Below are 20,862 nucleotides of genomic sequence, written 5' to 3'. Positions count from 1 at the left end.
CTATTGGGCCTAGAATTCTCTTTTCCGTTAAAGAAAATGTTATTTTTAGACTTAAAGGTGGATGTCAAAGGCATTTTGGGCCCAATAGATGGATGAGGGGTATTTTTGTACCATTTTCAATAGTTCGAGGGTATTTTAGGCTCTTTTCCGTAGTTAAAATAAGTCAGAATTTTTGTAGCTATAATTATCTCATTAAAAAAAGGTAAAATAAGAAGTTTAAAATTAAATATAAAAATATTAATTAAAAAAAAAAGAGAATGTCACATATATTGATGTGGAGGGGTATAATACTCTTTTGTCTTTAGTTTTCTCATGCAAGCAATTTACTGTCAATTACAATCCCATAAAATACTCATCCTTTTGCTAGCACACCTAAAAACATATAATTAGTTGACAACAACTAAGATACCTAGTAGGAGACCATGTCACTATAAGTATTAAGTAGACTTGTAATAATATCTTGTGTTAAACATTAGAATAAATAAATATAAAGTCCTCATAAGATAAATTCCTTATGTTAATGCTTGAGGAAGAGGATCTTTTCGAAATTTTAAAGGAATCCGTTACTCAAACATAAGAAAGGAGGCTTATCACTTTTTTAAAGACACGCTTCAATCTGTTAACGATCAACGCCATGCCTTTCAACGAAATATTTTTGAAGGAAATTTTTGCTTTTTTTTTTTTTTTTTTTTTTACAGAATTTGACTTTTCGGGGTAAATTGATACTAGTGAGAGATCTTACAATTACTTGACAGATACTCTGTGCCAATAACATTGATAACTTATGTCCACTAATTTACAATAAGCTCTAATTACATTCACATATTTGGTCTTGTCACAATCCCCAGATAGTACAATGGATTTTATCTTAGATTTGGACAAGTACAAGAAAATCATGCTTCTTTTTTTATAATAGTGGTGGTCAGACTAGTTATTGGCATACCTTTGCTATTCGATCAGAGCGGCTGAAAGGTAATTAAGGTAAATGAAGTTCTTTTTTTTTTTTTTAACATCACCCCATTAAAAGGATCAATAATGTTTTTATTTATTATTCAATGTGACTCAAATTCTCAATTTATTAATTAATAGTGGAGATACTCAACCACTAAAGCAAAACTCACTTGTCAATAAATAAAGTCATTATCTTAATTCCCAAATATTAAAGGTCCTACAAATATAAATTACAATATTATGAATATATAAACATATAATATATGTAACAATTATTAATAAAAGATTTTAAATTTTAACATCTTAATTCCAATTCATTTTTTCTGAATTAGCTTTTTTGGTCATGTTTGGTTGATCCATAACATCATTGATCAAGTTTTTATGTGTGTCCATCTTTTTTAACTGATTGAAAAATTTATGAGGACAAGTAACACAAGTTTCGATACTAGGTGGATAAAAACCCGATCGCTCTTATATTCTTCTCCACTCAAATATCATATTTTTGTCTATGAAAAAAGATTGAAATAATGACGCGTGGCTAATCCAAACACACATTGTGTGTTCTTACTATTAGACCAAAGCGCCGGGAACTTCTTTTATGTCTCATTATTGCGTAGATTTTAATTACAAAAATATTTTAAGGCCGTCTTCTAATATATTTTTACTTTAGCTAGGTCAATAATTACGTTGAACCCCTCATATACCAATGAAATCTCTCACTAACAAAAGTATGAATTATTAGAACTAATAATAAGAAATAACTTTTTTTTTATTTCTGCTAAAATTTAAACGCTAATATTTTGTGATTTTCACATCACTTTACTAATCATTAGGTGATATTCCAAGAAATGAGAAGGTACATACATGTCTTTCAACAATTATATCGTTTAATAAATAAAATATCTTTTTCGTTATAGCCACAAAATGATTACTTGGTCAAATAAATATTTACGTGGTATTATTTGAATTAGACCTGTCAAAAGATAATATTCTATTTTCTGGTCCTCCCAGATGTTACTGAATTGTCCCTAACTAAAAACACCAGCAATGTTTATGACCCTATAACATTAAATGGAATTAAATTTAGCTACCCACCAACTTAATTATATTCTACTTCTAGCCACAAACTCCATTCTCACATTTATTCAAAATTGTCCCTCACTTATTATAAGTGAATTCAAAATTTAAAGTTATTGAGTTCAGAATAAATAAGCGTTTGGACATAAACATGTTCTTAAAATTTTTGAAATTAAAGTTGAAAATTGAAATTATGCTTGAACATGTATTTCACTGGAAAAAAAGTTGAATTTTGTGGGTGGAGAAAAAAAGAATTCAATAGTTTTTCAAATTTAAAAAACTCATCTTCAAAAAATCATTCCAATGTGTAACCAAATAATATTTTCGAAAAAAGTTTTTTTGTCCAAAATTCTTTTTTACATATAAGGGCGGAATTAGGGGAACACAAGGGGTTCATCCGGACCCCCTTTGCTAGATAATTTATTTAATTACTTTGTAATTCTGTTAGTGAAAATCATAATACATATTATTTACATTGCATATATAAAGGTGGAGTTGAAAGCAATAAATTCAGTCGAACCCGTAAAATCCTCTCCCTCTAACACATATTCCTTTTAATGTCATGATGGATTTTCTTTCATGACTTAGTATAGAGTAAAGACAACTCACAATGCAGAAGTTGATTCTTCATAATGGGCAGGAGAACACTGGAGATCATCATGAGTCTAATGAAAGTTACCAAGTTCATGATCAACGTATAGTTGTCCCAACTATGCTCAAAGCAATTGCTGATGGCTTTATCAAGAAAGAAAAGTCATGGTAATAACTCTTAACATCACAAGCCAATAATTTCAATGTTTCTTTTGTTCTGAATTATGTCGGTCAAACTCTTCAAAAATGTTGTCCTTCAGAAACACTTCTCTAGTCTCTACCTCCATAAGGTAGATTTAAGGTTTGCGTACACTCTATCTCTCTAGACCTCACTTGTGGGGTTTCATTGGGTATGTTGTTGTTTGTTTGTTGGACTCTTCAAAAATATTGTCGCACTTGTGTTGGATACTCTAGAAATGCATTATTTTTCGAGGATCCGACATGAATCTAGACTGTATATTTGAAGAGTCCGAATAACATAGATTTCAATGGTGATGTCCGGGCCAACTTAGGCGCTCACCTTTACTTTCGTTGGATACATGTTATCTTTCACCAGTTTAGGTGTGAGGAATTCTTGATCTATTAGTATGGTGCTCGAACTCTTGCAAAATGTTGTCGTATCCACGTTGGATTTTTCAAAATAAATTACTACAATTCAACACACATTCGATGTTTTTGAATTGTCCGAGCAACATACTCACTTCCAACGATGGTGTTTGGATCAGCTTATACACTCACCTCGACTTTCACCGGATACATGTTATTTCTAAACAGTATAGGTACGAGGTTATTGCAGGGAATCTTAGTAGCTCAGTTAGTTGACTACCTGAACATTCACTTTTATTGGTGAGGGTTCGATTCCCCACCTTGTAATCCCCTCCCCGATTTCTCCTTCCTCTGCAGGAAATCTTAGTAACTCAGTTAGTTGACTACCTGAGCATTTCAAATTTGATTCAATTCATTTCTCATACTTTAAAGACTTGAGAGATTTGAACTATGAGCTTATTGTGTTATGCAGGTTTGCCACTTCTCAGCTTCCAAGTGATTTATCAATTCGAGTTGAAGACATCACCTTCTATGTTCACAAGGTAAGTAACAAATTAACAGATTTAATTGCAGTTTTGTGTTACAAGTTTGTTGGTATTGAGAAACGAAAAAAAACAATTATTTATCATAAGAAAATTACTGGTAAGCAATTTAATAAGTTGAATTAGTAACCTGAAAAATATGACAAGTTACCTGTTACAAACATGTTAAAACACATTAATAGTGAAAAAATTATTTACAATATACGTGTATATAAGTTAAATCCAATCATTAATTACACGAGAGATCTTTAAGGGTGCTAATACAGTAACCTGATGTTAGTTACTCCCTCTGTTTCGATTGAAGTGTCTTACTTTATTTTTTAGTATCACTTTCTATATTTGGTAAAATCTCTAATTGCAACATCTTACTTGATGTGTTTAAAACTACGACATTCAGACATAGATCACAAGATTTAAAAAAAATCTTTCTTATTTTTTTGATCCACTCCTAATCAAACTAAGACACTTAAAATTGAAATGAAGCAAGTATTACATAGCTTCAATATTAAACTTACGGAGGTATTTATTGTAGTATTAAACTTATTCTTGTAGTTTCTTGCTTTTGATGATATCTATTATCTTCTGTTGTTTATTATATTTCGATTATTGCACTATTTTGTTGTTGTTACTGTTCCTTTTCTGAATGCTCTGCACTGCTTTCCTTTATTAGTTGTTATGTTTTATTCACTGTCGGTTTTTTGCTTTTCATAACTACTTTGATTTGTTGAACTTGAGGCAGAGGGTCCTTCGAAAACATCCTCTCTACCTCCACGAGGTAGGGGTAAGATCTGCATACACTTTACTCTCTCCAAACCCCACTATGGAATTTCACTGATATGTTGTAGTTGTTGTAATAATTAATAAGTTAATTCAAGTTTGTGTAATCTTGAAACAGTATCCAATTATTGCAAGGTGTGGCTACCTAAATCAAATTGATCTTCATGAGCCTCAAAATTCAAATTTAGGTTATGACATCAAGCTTGAAAAGTTTCCAGATGGATCAGAAACTTTTGAGACAATTCTAAAATTCTGTTATGGCTTGCCAATAAGTCTGAATCCAGCAAATGTAGCAGCACTGAGATGTGGATCAGAATATTTAGAAATGACAGAAGCAATGGAAGAAGGAAACTTGATTTCGAAAACAGAAGCTTTCTTCACATTTGTAGCCCTTTCATCGTGGAATGACACAATCGCGGTCCTAAAATCATGTGAAACGCTCTCTCCGTGGGCAGATAATTTACAGATTGTGAGAAGGTGTTGTGACTCAATTGCCTGGAAGATGTTTAGAGAAAATTCAACAGCAAGGGAAATCATAACGAACCAAGGAACCTGGTGGTTCGATGATGTTGCTACTCTCCGTATTGATTTCTTCTTGAGGATCATTACAGCAGTGAGGGTAAAAGGGATCAAACCTGAGATCATTGGTTCGTGCATCATGAACTACGGAGAGAAGTGGTTGCTTAGCATGTATGACGAGACAACGAGAGGAATGGATTGTACAAATGGTACTAATAGAAGGAACGATTCGCAATGGAGTATCACGAGTGGGAGGATTGGGGAAACGAGCATTGGACAGAATAAGGAACAGAGAACAATTATAGAGAGTTTAATTAGTATATTACCTCCTCAGAAGGAAACTGTTTCTTGCAAGTTCCTTTTAAGGTTGTTAAAGTTGTCAATTGTGTATGCTGCATCACCAGCTCTGATTTCCGAGCTCGAGAAAAGAATAGGGATGGTGCTTGAAAACGCCAGCATGAATGACCTCTTGATACCTACATATGCAGTAGGTGAACAAACAAAAAAGTGAGTTTCTATCACTCTCACGTTTCAACTTTCAATTTTCATCAAAATATTAGCCTGAAGCGAGATGCAAAACATGTTGAGTGCTTCATGTCGCTTAGAGGATGCTTCAGTATCGTCATCAAGGCTCTATGGCATACTTTTCCTAGTCAATGAGCTTAATCCTGAAGAGACGACACTAGACAAATGACAACTTATTTTATCATTGTTCTTTTTTTCGATTCCTTTATCCATATACTCTCTGTTTCAATTTGTTTGTTTTACTTTCCCTTTTAGTCCCTTTCAAAACAAATGTTAAAACCACAGATTAAAGGGCATTTTGGTACATTTTACATATCTTTAGTTTAAGACCACAAAGAGTCAGAAGTTTCTTTACTTTCTTAAATTTTGTATCAAGTCAAAACCGGACAAACAAATTGAAACGGATGGAGTATTTGTTATTCGGACTTATAATTATTAGTCTTGGACTACATATACATATTTGTATTTCTTCTCCATTAAAGCTCACATTTTATTTGCGCTTAAAGCCTCAACGGACAAAGGATTTTGCAGTTTTCGCCTTTGATAACACTGCTCTTAACCAGTTCCATTAAATACAGTTCAAATGAAGAACAGACAATCCATAACATAGATGTGGTGCAGAGGATTTTGGATTATTTCCTGATGTATGAACAGCAAAAATTGCAGCAACAAGAACTGAAGTCGATGACATTGAATATCAGTAAACTGTTTGACAGCTACCTAGCTGAAATCGCGAGAGATCCCAATGTATCTATCACTAAGTTCAGAGTTTTAGCTGAATCAATTCCTCGACATGCTCGAATGTGTCATGATGGACTCTACAGAGCTATTGATACATACCTTAAGGTTATTTTAGCTTATGCAATCAAACTATCTAGCACTTTATTTTGATTTTATAATCAAAAAAAGTAAGGTACAATGAAGCTTTATATCTTCTACAGACTCATCCTTCCCTGTCTGAACCTGAACGACGAAGGCTATGCAAGATCATGGACTGCGGAAAATTGTCACTTGATGGATGCATGCACGCTGCACAAAACGAAAGGTTACCTATGAGAATCATTATCCAGGTAAAATCTACCTTCGCAAAGAGATTCAATGTGTGTTAACCTATGCTCAGACTCCTTAAAAATGTCATCAGGTGCGTGTTGGATCCTCCAAAAGTAGTGCATTTTTGGAGGATTTAACATGTTGATGCAACATTTTTAGTGAGTCCGAGCATCATAGATGTTAAACCATTTAATGAATATCACAAGTTAAACGTACTATCTAAAATCTATCTCAGAACATTTAGTTAAAACAATTGGCCTTCTTTTCTAATTCTGTCTTCATAAGTATAAATACCATAGCTTCCGTGATATCTCATCATACTCGTGCCTTCTGTACATTGCGATACTAAACTGATACAGATCTTGAAAATTGCTGTTATTATATATAACGTGCACAAACATTCAGTATCCGAGCAATATATAAGATCTCGAGGACAATGTGGAATCCAGGATCCCCCATAGCCAATGAGTGTAACATGTTGAAGGTAAAAAGGGGATTTTTATTGAAATTACACTAGAAAATAATGATCAATCAAAGCATTGAAGCCTTGCATGGATTTTAAAAACCAAGAGAAAAGGAGTTCCATCACCTAATGTTGAGAATGAACAACAGCATACCCAAACCTTACCCCTACCTTTGCAAATGAATACTCCTATTTAGAAAACTGACAAATTCGATAGCTAATTTGATAATCAATTAATTAGCAACAATAGCTAAATTGCCACAAAATATGTTTTTTTAGAGGCAATTAGAACTCTTTGTAAATGTCTCTAAAGCCAATAGCGACATTGGATCCAATGACAATTAACGTATGCCGCCGATTAAGGCTTTAGCACTCTTCGTTAATGTACATATTTATTAATATTGTCGCTAAAAGCTATATATGTTGTAGTGAATTTACAATGTGCACTACTAAAAAGATAGGAATTAACGACTGACAAACTTCATAGCTAAACAACAAAATCCATTAGTAATCCTATTGAGCGATAGATTAGGGACGGAATATTAAAAAGATTATGTTAGCTATGAGCTATTTCGCGACAGATTAACATAAAACCTTATAGACATGATGATATATATTTCTGAATTTCGAAGAGAACAATGCAGGTTTTGCTGTCGGAGCAAGTGAAGATGAGGGCTGCAGTACAGGGTAAGGATATTATAGAGAGTGATGATAACTTGGACAGGGAAAATAGGTGGTCATCAACGAAGAACGAGGTGAAGTCCCTTAGAGAAGAGCTCGAAAACGTGAAGATGCAAATGGCTGAGCTTCAGAGGGACTACACTGAGCTGCAACAAGAATACGCAAAGACGAACAACAAGCATAAAAGTTCGTGGACATCCGGATGGAGGAAGATGAAAAAGTCTGCTCTTTTCATTAAAAAAATGATGGAGGATGACACTCAAGAGGACGAGCACAGAGTTAAACCAGGCCGCAGAAGACAATCCATATCTTAAGTGCAAAATTTATACTTGTTTTTATGTATTTGGATACATATTGGCATAGATGGAGTTTGGATACATATTGCAGTCTGTATTGCTCAGAATCTTCAAAAATATTGCCGCACCAGCAGTGGATCCTTCAAAAATGCACTATTTTTGGAGGATCTGACATGCACCTGTCGATATTTTTGAAGAGTCCGAGTAATTTATATAATAACATCTTGCTGGTAAAAAATGTGCAATCTTGATTATCTATAGTGAGAAATTGAATTGCAATACATAGCAACCTTTCTATTTCATATCACAATTTAGTCTCTTCTATGGTACATTTTACCATTACCTTTAAGAGAATTCACTGGCATGCTCTATAGCACACACAACATTAGCTTACTAATGAAATATTTGAATAAACTAAAGGAAAAAGGGTTAAAAATTGGACTTAAATTTGTCCTTCTTCCACCTAATGGAACTCAATTTCCCTTGTTATTTATTAACGGGTTAAAATACCTCTCCTTTCACCTATTGGAACACAATTGCCCGATTGGGAATTTGGAATTAAGGTGTAGAAAATTCCATCTGCGTCACCTGATTAATAAATATATACAATTTGCGTATTTAAAAAACGTAGCTATAATTATTGTATGAGTCGGAAGAACTGTATCAGACGGGTATCAACTGTAAGACCTGTATTCAGACGGAGTGAAGAGTTGTATTCAGGCGACGGATATTAACTGTAACAGAAAGGTATCAGTTGTATCAAGCGAGTATTAGTTATATCAACAGAATATTTCTCTCCTATTAAGTCATGTGAAGATGCAGAATAAAAAAGAATTCATGTATTTCATACTATATCAACACGCGTGTGTCAAAACGCAAAATGTAGCTATCTTTTGTAATTTTTTGAAATTGTAGCTATGTATCATAAATACAGTGTAAATATTTGTCGCGTCACATAATTTTTCAATAAAAAGAACCCTTACATTAATTCGGTTAATTCTCTCCTCCATAAACAATTTATTCTCCCCAACCATAAATAGAAAAGAATGTTTTTTCTTGTTATTCAAAGGCATAATACATAAATTTGACCTTTAACTTAGTCTCAACTGACATTTATGTTCTCTAGCTTTGAATGTGCATAAGTAGGCACTAAAACTTATATAAAGTTGAACAAGTAGACATATCCATCCTACATGACATAATATGTATCCTACATGGTATAATACAAATCAACTCGAGTGTATCTCATATGAATTGTCATGTAGGACGCATGTGTTCAACTTTATTCAAGTTTAAATGTCTACTTGTGTACATCTAAATTTGGATGACATTGATGTCAAGCTAAAGGGTGCGTTCATGTATTATGCTCCCCCATCTTCCACTCCGCCTTGAAGAGTAACTAGGACCAATTTAGTCACCTTTGAATGTTCCAATTGAACACTATCCATTTTTGATTATTCTCAAAGGATAAGATTATTCTCTTTACCAAACATATGCAGATCTAATCACGATATTATATTTAAGAAGAACTTAATCAAATGAAGAAAGTGACTTCCATTTTTTGGGGTAAAAACTTCAATGGAAGATTTCTGAGAAGAAGTGTCTTCTACAAATACTGAAGCAAGTTTTCTCATTTTTCTTTTGATAATCGTGGTGGTCTCTTCGTGGTGTCGAGACCAGCTTTTGCACACCTTGACTAATTTCACGAGATACTTATCCCCTTGAAACCATTTTTTCCATAAGTCATAATATAGTTCATGTGTTATATACATGCGATAGTATTGTGACTATTAAAATAAATATGAATAATCTTGATAAAAGGGTGTGCTATTGATTATGTTTTGCTTCAGGGATCCAACTCTGGGGAAAGCTCTTCAAATACTGTCCTGTGAATAGTCTGAGAAGTTTGCCACAAGCAAGCAGGAGGACTGTTACTCCCTTTTGGTAAAGTGAATTACACTTAGATCAGTTGTGGTGAGATGGTCGTAGTCCCTTCACATTTAACCAGATGTCTCGAATTCTAAGGATAGGAAAAAAAAAACTGTTGGAAGCGCTGCCCCCAAAATGGGTCCCACAACGCATCCAAATTTAGTAAAGCTTCAATACGAATACCGGACACCAGTTAGAAAACCAAAAAGAAGTGAATTACATTTCTGAATGATACAAGACGAGCTTCCCAAATTCAGGATAAAGGAAGTTAACAGCGAATTTCCACATAGCTTTTTTACTCATTCGGTGTTAACCGTCTCTATGTATCTAATTAACACAAACAAATATAATCTGAGAAGACGATATAATAGAAAATCATCTTTCTTTTTACACCCAAATACAAGCTCAAACTAAACTTCATCTAGCGGCTTCAAACAGTTTAGCTGGTAATCCGCGCACCACTTGTCTTCCTAACTTCTCAGAAAGGCCGACTGCTCATATAGAAGGAGTTTCCACCCAGAGATTCATCCAATTTCCGCTACTCAATGAGGTATCATGCTGAGAATATCCATATAAATCAAATGCAGATATATCTACTAGTAAAGCAACATATTTTTACTCAAATGTTCCAGTTCTGAGGTAGAGTTGAACTCCTCTAAAAGTACTTATCAACTCTAAGCACTCTTTTCCTGTTAGATGAGTAGAATCGATTGTGCATTTTGTCAAATGTTGAAGAAATATTCATGGAGTCATAATACGGTGTATTCAAGATTCACATTTGCTTCTTTTTAACACGATATGGGTATTTTTGGTATATGCTTATGCTAATCATAACCAATGGAAGTGCCACGAGGCAGTATGGTGAAGGAAGTCTTCCATCGAAGATGAACTGGAGCAAAGCAGTGACAAGAAGTGCAGACACAATGACAAATCCCTGCGCACAATTAAAGACATGCAGTAAGAAATAACATTGACAAGAAAATGTATGGTAATGGAACATTTACAAAAAATATAGCATGATATACTCTTTTAAGAAGACGTATATGGAGGAAAGGAGAAGTGATGATTTGCTCTTCAGCAGCACAGAACTTATATGAACTTGTCTTATAATAGGCCCGACAAATTTGGAAAAAAAATAGACCATACAGTTAACTGTTTCACTCCACCATGAACTATCAAGAGAACATATTATGAATAAGCAAATGAAAATAACCTAGGACTCCACTTTGTGTCATAGTAATGTAACCTAGCTACAAATGCCTCAAATAAATCAAGGGGAAAGGCACAAGAAGGCGAAGCTTTAACAGAATAGCAAAAAGAGAAAAAAGAAAAATTTCAAGCCCATTCAATTTCCGCACAGCTTGTAAAGCATAAGAAGCTTAGTAAACACTTACCTTCCTAACACCACCAGCATATGAAGTCACCAGACCCACAAGAATTCCACCAACGGCATTTAAAACAACAGGGATCTGGAACAAAAAAGTGGAGGTAAGACACAAAATCATGAGTTTTACCTATATAGATCTGACTCCTTTTCCAAAACAAACAAGAAAATGAAAATGAATCCAGGTCAGCTTGATTTCTTATAGTCATTCCAGTTCATCTTGATCTTTTCTAATCATTCTAGCTCATCTTGATTTTTTTGATAAATAAAAATTATGCATATGACAACAACACGTCCGGAAAATTAATAGAATATATCCCCAGATAGGAAACTAAAAAGGTTTTTTCAGGAAACCTTCATATTCACGGCGGTACCTGTTCCTGCACATTTTGAGTACTTGCAATACCAATTTAACAAGCTTCCATGAATAAAATATAGAAAAGAAATTGCATATTGACAAAGCTGATTTACCAAAGTTAATGCAGTCCATCCATAGAAGAATCCATGCTGTCTAATAGCTTCTCCATCTGGAGATTTGGAAGTACTACTTATCAAGCAGAGACTCCCAATAATGGACATCTCAACAGTCATCAGGTAAGATGAGTGTTTCTTAACCTGTAATAGAAGAAAAGCATATCAAAATGGAGGAAATGCAAAAGACCCTTTCATAAAATAACAGTGTTAGTGTTTACTTGCCTGAGATGCCCATTGACACAAGGCAGATGCCATACCAGAAAGCACAGATGCAACCAAAACTGGTACAATTCCATAAAATAAAATCTCATCAGGGTTACTACTACTGGAAGCTTTGCTGGAGCCTTCACCAACACTTAAAAGGACAGCTGCCATGATTAACAAGAAAAGAGCCCCAATTTGTTGAATGGATTGCTTCTGCCTGAGAAAAAAAAGAAGAAGGATTTTGGGGCAACAAGGCTCACAGGAATCACCTGACACAATTAATGTAACTAAGAAGAACACTTGCAGGATATTGCAGCTACAAACTGTTCATTGCTAAATTGTTAGAGAATTAAAATTAAAACAAGAGATGGTTGTACCAACACAGAGATCTCGAATGTCACAAAATTTTAATTTAAATAATAAATGTTGCAACTAACCAGCTAAGTGAATCAGATGATGTAAGAACACTTGTATGAAAACAGAGAACGTGTAAGAGAAAAGTTCTTATGAAAACATAGAATATTTACCAGATCTGTTTGACAACAATAAATATTACCATTTCAGGTACCATCTGAGATACTAAAGGGTCATTTGGTTTGCAAACAAGTTAATCCGGGATTATAATACAGGGATCAGCTAATGACAAGATTATTCAGTGGAAATATTTTTTTTGGTAGATGTTTGGTTGATTGGACTAAAAATGGGATATAGCTTGGATAAACTTTAATTTTCAATTCTAACCTTGGCTTTCTTTAAAGTCTTTTGGAGAACGGCAAATATGTCATTTTTTTAAAAAAATCTCCCAAGATTACTTATTATCCCATATAGAATGTGGTATAAAAATAATATCACAATTATGGTGTAATTTATCTCAAGATAGCTAATCCCGGAAGTAAATATTCTACCTAGCATGGGATAGAATAAAGCGCAGTCCAGGGCACGAAGCATCCGGCATTCACACAGAGTCTGCAGATGGCCGCATCCCAAGAAGGGGGGGGGGTATAATATAGACAGTCTATCCTAACACCAGCATCAGTGGTTGATCCTAGACTCGAACTTGTGACCTATAGGTCACAAATCCCATGTTTTATCCCTGGGATTATAATCCCTTATCCTTGTTACCAAATGACCCTATCAGCCCAAGCACTAGTACGGTTGCTAAAGGTAACCAAAACATACACTTGGTCAATAATCTTTTCTAAGCAAGTCTAAGACAAAGTGGTAATGATCAGTACTGTCAACAGATAGAAAACATTTCGGATCAACACACTAAATTGCACGGTCACCGACAAAAGCATACCTCAAAATTATGTAAGTAAACAAAGCTGTGAAGAACAGTTTTGTTTGGTTCAAGATTGAAAACGTGAGTGAATCAAGATTTTTATATGAGATCTGCAATAAGCTGTTTTGTAGTGCATAGATAGCAGCCGGCAGTCCAGATGCAGTCAAAGAGCCAAATAAGGTCCACTCCCTGTAAATTTTCTTCAAAGTGCCTTCTTTTGCCATGAGAACAAGAGCACAAATAACCTGAAAAGTTGGAAGGTATATGCAAGTAAATATGTGCAACCATGGAGTAAAACACAATTAAGAGAAAAAATTATTCACCTTGACTACTTCACATGTCAAAACAGATGAAGTAACTATCACTTCACGCCTGTGGGAAGAACAGAACAAGAAAACTGTTGTCATAATAGTATAAATCTTAACAAGAAAGCATTTATCACCAAACAATTTATGTGAAAGAATAGGCATATAACATTTCCTTTACCAAGATAGTGTGGCAAAATAAGCATAATAAGAAACTTCTTTGAGACAAGAAGGAAACAAGGAAAAGGGTAGAAACCAGGCAACCCATAGGGGCTTATCTTAATTTGAGTTTGTTTTTCATTTATATATCCTACTTTTATCTATGGTTGTAACCTGCAAACAAAGAAATCTATGATTACTCTTTAGATATATTTCTCATTCTCCATCTTCATCTCTCTGCTGCTGAAGCAAAATCCCATTGTGGGTTTTCTTCTATTTGGCCTAAAGTTCTCACAGTCAACAAACCTCTGTCGTTGCAGCCCCGCAGCACCTCCACCAGCAGTGCCCCTCAACTTGCGCTCACAGCTCACTACTTATTCTTCTTCTTTCTTTTTCTTTTCTTTCCTTTTGCTTGTTTTCCAACGAATACCTCCAGATCTGTTCAGATTTGGCCTAGATCTATTGATTTCCGGCGTCGTCTCGCGGTTTTTCATTTTCCGGTGTGAACAGTGTTTCCGGTGTGAACAGTAATTCCGGCGTGAACAGTGATTCCGGTTTGAACAGTGTTCCCGGTGTGAACAGTGTTTCCGTCGTAAATCAGGTTCTTTTCAACTGGAGTTGGTACCTCCGGTTTATCTATATTTTTGTTCATACACTTATCGTTGCATTTTGCTAACTTTAGATTTTTGAATAATTTATTAATTCCTACATATTTTCGTGGCTTTAGATAGTGATGGTAGATTAAGGTCATGTTCTCATTCAGGGACGGGGTCGGGGACGAGGGTAAGGAGGGGTAAGTGGGTTAAAGGAGCGTCTAGACTGAGAGTTGGTTCTTGGAATATTGGAACGTTAACGGGCAAATCCATAGAGCTAGTTAAAATTCTAAAGAAGAGAAAGATTAATATAGCTTGTGTCCAAGAGACCAAATGGGTAGGTTCTAAAGCTAGGGAGGTAGACGGGTATAAGCTTTGGTTTTCAGGTAGATCAAAATATAGGAATGGGGTAGGCATTTTAGTAGACAATGATCTAAGGGATCAGGTAGTGGAGGTTAGGAGAGTCAACGATAGGATGATGTCGATTAAGGTGGTCGTTGAAGGGAGCACATTCAACATTATTAGTGCTTATGCGCCACAAGCGGGCTTAAGAGAGGAGGATAAGAGGCGCTTTTGGGAGGATTTGGACGAGTTAGTAGGAGGTATACCACCTACTGAGAAGCTTTTCGTGGGAGGGGATTTCAATGGTCACATCGGGTCTATTTCAGGAGGGTATGATGATGTGCATGGAGGATTTGGCTACGGGGTCAAAAATGTAGGAGGCCTTTCACTTTTGGAATTCGCAAGAGCTTTTGGGTTGGTCATAGCCAATTCGAGTTTCCCAAAGAAGGAAGACCACTTGGTAACATTCCATAGTTCGGTGGCTAAGACTCAGATAGACTTTTTACTCCTGAGGAAGGTCGATAGAGGTCTGTGCAAAGACTGTAAGGTCATTCCGATAGACAACCTTACAACCCGACATAAGCTTTTGGTGATGGATTTAGGGATCAAGATGACGAGGAATAAGAGGGTCGGGGATGATCGATCTAGGATCAGATGGAGGAGTTTGACCACTGCTAATGCCCTGGAGATGGGAGAGAAGTTGAAGGCCATGGGGGCCTGGGATAGTAATGGGGATGCGACCAGTATGTGGGATAGGACGGCTAGTTGTATTAGGACTGTGGCAAGGGAAGTGTTGGGAGTCTCGACTGGTAGTCGTAGTCGGCATCGAGGAGACTGGTGGTGGAATGGAGAAGTGCAAGAAAAGGTGGAAGCAAAGAAGATGGCGTACGCAAAGTTGATAGAAAGCATAGATGAGGTGGAGAAGTGGACGAATAGGGAACTTTATAAAATAGCGAGAAAGGAGGCGAAGTCGGCGGTTTCAACGGCAAAAACAACAGCTTTTGAACGCCTTTATGCTGAATTAGAAGAGAAAGGTGGGGATAGAAAATTGTTCAGGCTAGCCAGGGCGCGGGAGAGAAGGGCACGCGATGTGGACCAAGTGAAGTGCATTAAGGACGAGCATGGAAAAGTATTGGTAGACGAGACCCTCATTAAACAGAGATGGCAGTCCTATTTCCATAAACTCTTGAATGAGGAAGGGGACAGAGACTTTGTGTTGGGAGATTTAGAACATACAGAGAGGCGTTGCAATTTTGGGTATTGCAGGAGTATTAAGGTCGAGGAGGTTAAGAGTGTCGTTCGTAGGATGCGCTGGGGAAGAGCAACCGGACCTGACGAGATTCCTGGGGAATTTTGGAAGAGCACGGGTTCGGTAGGTTTGGAGTGGTTGACTAGGTTATTTAATGTCATCTTTAAAACAGCAACGATGCCCGAAGAATGGAGGTCGAGCATAATGATCCCTCTATACAAAAACAAAGGGGATATCCAGAGTTGCAACAACTATAGAGGTATTAAGCTACTAAGCCATACTATGAAACTGTGGGAAAGAGTGGTAGAGATGAGGGTGAGGAGAGACGTGTCTATTTCAGAGAACCAGTTTGGATTTATGCCGGGACGCTCAACTACAGAAGCCATCCATCTTATGAGGAGACTGGTGGAGCAGCATAGGGAGAGAAAGAGGGACTTGCATATGGTATTCATCGACCTAGAAAAGGCTTATGATAAAGTCCCAAGAGAAATACTATGGACATGTTTGAAGGCTAAAGGTGTACCTATGGCATACATTAGGGTGATCAAGGACATGTACGAGGGAGCCAAAACCAGGGTAAGGACAGTAGGAGGGGACTCAGAGCACTTCCCAGTGGTGATGGGGTTGCATCAAGGATCAGCTCTTAGTCCTTTTTTATTTGCCTTGGTGATAGATGGATTGACGCGACAAATTCAAGGTGCGGTGCCATGGTGTATGCTTTTCGCGGATGACATAGTCCTGATCGATGAGACTCGCCGCGGAGTTAACGCTAAGCTGGAGGATTGGAGACATACCTTGGAGTCTAAAGGGTTTAAGTTGAGTAGGACAAAGACAGAGTACTTAGAGTGCAAGTTCAGTGAGACACCTCAGGAGGTTGACGTTGAAGTTAGGCTTGGTGCTCAGGCCATCCAAAAGAGAAGTAGTTGCAAGTATCTTGGGTCTATCATGCAAGGCAGCGGAGAGATTGACGATGATGTCACACATCGTATTGGGGTAGGGTGGATGAAATGGAGGCTCGCTTCCGGAGTGCTATGTGACAAGAATGTGCCACCAAAACTTAAGGGCAAGTTCTACAAAGTGGTGGTTAGACCGGCTATGCTGTATGGGGCGGAGTGTTGGCCAGTTAAGACTTCTCATATTCAAAAGATGAAAGTTGCTGAGATGAGAATGCTGAGATGGATGTGTGGGCACACCAGGAGCGACAGGATTAGAAATGAGGCTATTCGGGACAAGGTAGGAGTGGCCTCGGTGGAAGACAAGATGCGGGAAATACGACTGAGATGGTATGGACATGTGAAGAGGAGACAAAACAGATGCCCCAGTGCGGAGGTGTGAGAGGCTGGCCATGGATGGTTACAGAAGAGGTAGGGGTAGGCCGAAGAAGTATTGGGGAGAGGTGATTAGACAGGACATGGCGCAGTTACAGCTTACGGAGGACATGACCTTAGATAGGAGGATGTGGAGGACCCACATTAGGATAGAAGGCTAGTTCATAGTCTCGTTATTCTTCTCTATTCATAGGTGTAGTAGTGCATTACGATCTCTTGCGCTTTGACTTCTGATCTCTGTTATTTCTGTTATTATTTATTACTTTCTATGCTTTGATTACTCAATTTTACCTGTGACGCTTTCATTATTTATTTAATCGTTATTTGTTATTAGTATTTATTTATTTGTATTTATTTGTTATCTATTCGTTATTTGTTTGTTGTTTTTCTCATAAAGCTTTTAATTTTCTATTCTTATCTAACATTTTTTATGCATTTATGCTTTTACTGAGCCGAGGGTCTCCAGGAAACAGCCGTCCTAACTTGGTAGGAGTAAGGTCTGCGTACATTCTACCCTCCCCAGACCCCATGTTGTGGGATTTCACTGGGTTGTTGTTGTTGTTGTTGTATATCCTACTTTTATCTAAGAAATTGATATCATTCTTGCACACAGCTTTACTTGCTCATCGAGCCATCCCAATTGGATCCCTAGCTATGGAATTGATCCCAAATCTTCATAGGGTTGAGCCAGCTCGAAGCTCCTGGGACTAGAAAAGCTAAACCAGTTCTAGGCACCTATTCGGGGCTGATTCGATATAACTGGGGCTGGGAGTAACATCACAACCAAGACAATTCTCTTCTAATTTTATAAACCTTAGTTTTATTTACACCAACGTGATATTTGATGAATTGCCTTTGACCTTCTGGCATATTAAAAAGAAAGACATGGTACATGATATGGTAAGTCGGTAACCATTCTATAATCTACTGTTGGTTCAGAAAGTCCTTTTCGTCAAGATAAGTTGCAACAAAGAAGGAAGAAGTATGCTAGCTGGACCTAAGTGAGAAGTGCTCATGAGTCATGTGCTAGAAGTATTGAGTCAAACCAGAAAGAAGAACCCAATATTTAAGAGGAGTTCAACTCCCAACAAGAATTCAACCAGAAAGATTATGAAGAATGGTGCAAGCAGAACAAGACCAACAAAATTTATATTTTTGTATATATCGTATTTTATTTGATAAGTCAATAAATGAACACCCAGTGTCAACAGTATGTACAAGTTGTTCATATGACAGTCTGGGTCATATGTACAAGTTGTTCATATGACAGTCTGGGTCATCAATAGGTATATATGAGTTTCCCGACTATGTGTACAATATTGTATTCTTTCTTTACACCAAAAATACAAGTGAAATAAGAATGACCTTTTGACTCAACGTCATTATTTATAATTTGAAACAATCTTCTGTTTCTTTCATTTCATGAACAACAAAATGAACATAGTGATGATATTCCCCATGCTACTTCCTTTCACTGCCAATTTTCTGTTGTCTCCAAGCTGGTGATAGATTCCTCTACTATTGTTGATAACAACCACTATATGTTATACAATGGGAATGCAAAGGTCCACAGTTTCGTAACCTGCCTAATCGTCTCCAAAGTCTTTGAACATGCAACACCACGTCACAAATATCATTCTCCTCTTTCTCAAGTTAACAGATGGCGTCTCGTACAGCACACCAAGCAAAAAAAGCAACTTTTACTTGAGACTTAGAGCCCAATTTTTTTTCACACCACAACTTACCTACCAACCTGCCAACTCCATGTAATACAATTTAACCATAAAATACTTCGCTCCCAACTCCCACCCCATATTATCAATTCTCCGTCCTTTTCCCAATCACTTTTTTTCATAAGGTAAGTTCCCTCCTTCCCCATCATATATTTCTCAGAAAAGATTCTCAATCTCCTCTTGATCCCAAGTTGGATGGCCCTCCTAATGCTAATATCTAAAGATGATCCCCTAATTATCCATTCTTAACGATCGCATACCTTAGCATCACTCTTGTTTATCAATCCGTATATAACTGTGCAGTGGACTCTCAAAAGGTACCCACCCATCAACCATAAATGCTTCCAAAACCTTTGCCTATTTGACAACAACATGGACAGTCTTATATTAGTAAGACTCACTCCCAATGGAGCTTTCGGCATTCAAACATAGTCCTACACACCTAGCCTAAACCCATTGTTTAGCTAGTACTATAAATAGGAGTAATGTGGAGTTTCTATCTTGGATGATATGTTTATGTGACGCTTCATGGAGACCTTTATAATTTTTGAAGAACTCCTTCGATTACTAGTAATATTCTTCCCTTATCTTCGCGTATTTATGGGTCAATTGTTACGAACAAATTGAATAGTGTTACATTACAATATGCTCAAACAAATAATGCTTAAAATACAATACAAGCACAACTATATCAAAAAAATAATTGCACACTTCACACTTGAATTGAGATATACAAATATGTTCATAGAATTAAATTGCATTTTACGAAGAAAAAAAAAACTGAAAAATCAGATTTAAAAAAATTAAACTGAAGAAAGTATAATTTGAACCTGACAAAGCGCTTGGATATGAGCGGTTGAGCACCGTACTGTAAGGTGAGAAGCAGGGAATAAAACCACACTTTGCCGCTGGTTTTTGCCGTCGTCGGGTTCTCGGAGTTCGCATTTTTGGATACCGTTGCAGCCATAACGGGTCAAACCGAAAATGTGTACACGAATCGGGTCTGCTTCTATCGGATCCTTAGCCAATGAGTGGTGGTGATGTACAAATGGTCAGGCTTTGCGTAAAGCTTTTCTCTACTGTTTTTGGCTATGGCGTCGGGAAGGTTATACGACGTCGTTTTGTAAAGGTGACTTTGAAACTGACACTACTTTTTGAGTCCTCTATAATTGTTAAAATAATTACAAAAAAAGAGAGACTTTTCTTTGCCTAAGGAAGGAATATTCCAATTGAATTTGGAAAAGATATATGTATTAATTTTTTGGATTTTTTTTCATTTTTGGTATTAACACCAATATTCTTTTTTCATTTGAGGAAAATAATTTGAGCATTTTACCTTTCAAAAGGAACTTTTTGGTGATAAATCAAAATTAATGACAAATATTTTCAAGTTCTTAAAGTAAAAAAGAGAATGTCTATGGGTGTATTTAGTATGAAGGAATTTTTTTATGGAAATGTTTTACTGAAAATAAGTGAGTTTTTTATTTGATTTTTAAAAGTTAAAGGCTTTTAAATTTGAAGTTTATTAAAATATGTTTTAGCCCCTTTCTCCTACCCTTTAAAAGACTATTTTTTTAAATTTATTTATGTAATTTTTTACGAAGCTTTCATTTATGAGAGCAATAGAATTAAGTTTTTGGAAATTCATAAATGAATTTTTTTTTATGAAGAAGTTGTTTTGTTGTGAGTTTCAGTTATCTTTACTTTTGTCAAAAACACGACACAAATACAAACAATTCTCTAAACTATAAACTTAAAACAATCTAAAATAAATAAGAGGGAAATAAATAATTACAGATCAAAATAAAATTCTAATCTATAATAATTAAAGCAAATAATGACGACGGGTCGAAAACTAAAGC

At 36.1% G+C, this 20,862-nt stretch overlaps 2 protein-coding genes across 2 annotated transcripts; one reads left to right on the top strand and one right to left on the bottom strand.

Moving 5' to 3' along the window:
• The first annotated feature begins 2,405 nt into the window (after positions 1 to 2,405).
• On the top strand, positions 2,406 to 8,316 carry LOC129877434 (BTB/POZ domain-containing protein DOT3). The gene is made up of 6 exons (XM_055952935.1): positions 2,406 to 2,787; positions 3,638 to 3,707; positions 4,603 to 5,510; positions 6,107 to 6,374; positions 6,470 to 6,598; positions 7,686 to 8,316. The coding sequence occupies exons 1-6, from the start codon at positions 2,639 to 2,641 to the stop codon at positions 8,034 to 8,036; spliced, it is 1,875 nt and encodes a 624-aa protein (XP_055808910.1). The 5' UTR covers positions 2,406 to 2,638; the 3' UTR covers positions 8,037 to 8,316.
• A 1,824-nt stretch (positions 8,317 to 10,140) lies between these two features.
• Positions 10,141 to 20,185, bottom strand: LOC129880805 (UDP-N-acetylglucosamine transporter ROCK1). The gene is made up of 7 exons (XM_055955006.1): positions 19,831 to 20,185; positions 13,615 to 13,663; positions 13,310 to 13,536; positions 12,028 to 12,226; positions 11,803 to 11,946; positions 11,342 to 11,416; positions 10,141 to 10,881 (listed from the first exon to the last, which is right to left on the bottom strand). The coding sequence occupies exons 1-7, from the start codon at positions 19,965 to 19,967 to the stop codon at positions 10,720 to 10,722; spliced, it is 993 nt and encodes a 330-aa protein (XP_055810981.1). The 5' UTR covers positions 19,968 to 20,185; the 3' UTR covers positions 10,141 to 10,719.
• Between the last annotated feature and the right edge of the window lie 677 nt (positions 20,186 to 20,862).

This window comes from Solanum dulcamara, chromosome 2 (genome assembly GCF_947179165.1).
Source record: "Solanum dulcamara chromosome 2, daSolDulc1.2, whole genome shotgun sequence".
NCBI lineage: Eukaryota > Viridiplantae > Streptophyta > Magnoliopsida > Solanales > Solanaceae > Solanum > Solanum dulcamara.
This window is presented reverse-complemented; position numbering and strand designations above follow the sequence as displayed.

Excerpts from the sequence above, each read along its gene's own strand:
- LOC129877434 (XM_055952935.1), top strand. The coding sequence starts at position 2,639 with ATGCAGAAGTTGATTCTTCATAATGGGCAGGAGAACACTGGAGATCAT. Across the intron at positions 6,375-6,469 it reads CTATTGATACATACCTTAAG|ACTCATCCTTCCCTGTCTGA; the intron begins GTTATTTTAGCT and ends TATCTTCTACAG. Across the intron at positions 6,599-7,685 it reads CTATGAGAATCATTATCCAG|GTTTTGCTGTCGGAGCAAGT; the intron begins GTAAAATCTACC and ends AGAACAATGCAG.
- LOC129880805 (XM_055955006.1), bottom strand. The coding sequence starts at position 19,967 with ATGGCTGCAACGGTATCCAAAAATGCGAACTCCGAGAACCCGACGACG. Across the intron at positions 13,664-19,830 it reads ATATCCAAGCGCTTTGTCAG|GCGTGAAGTGATAGTTACTT; the intron begins GTTCAAATTATA and ends TTCTTCCCACAG. Across the intron at positions 12,227-13,309 it reads TTTACTTACATAATTTTGAG|GCAGAAGCAATCCATTCAAC; the intron begins GTATGCTTTTGT and ends TTTTTTTCTCAG.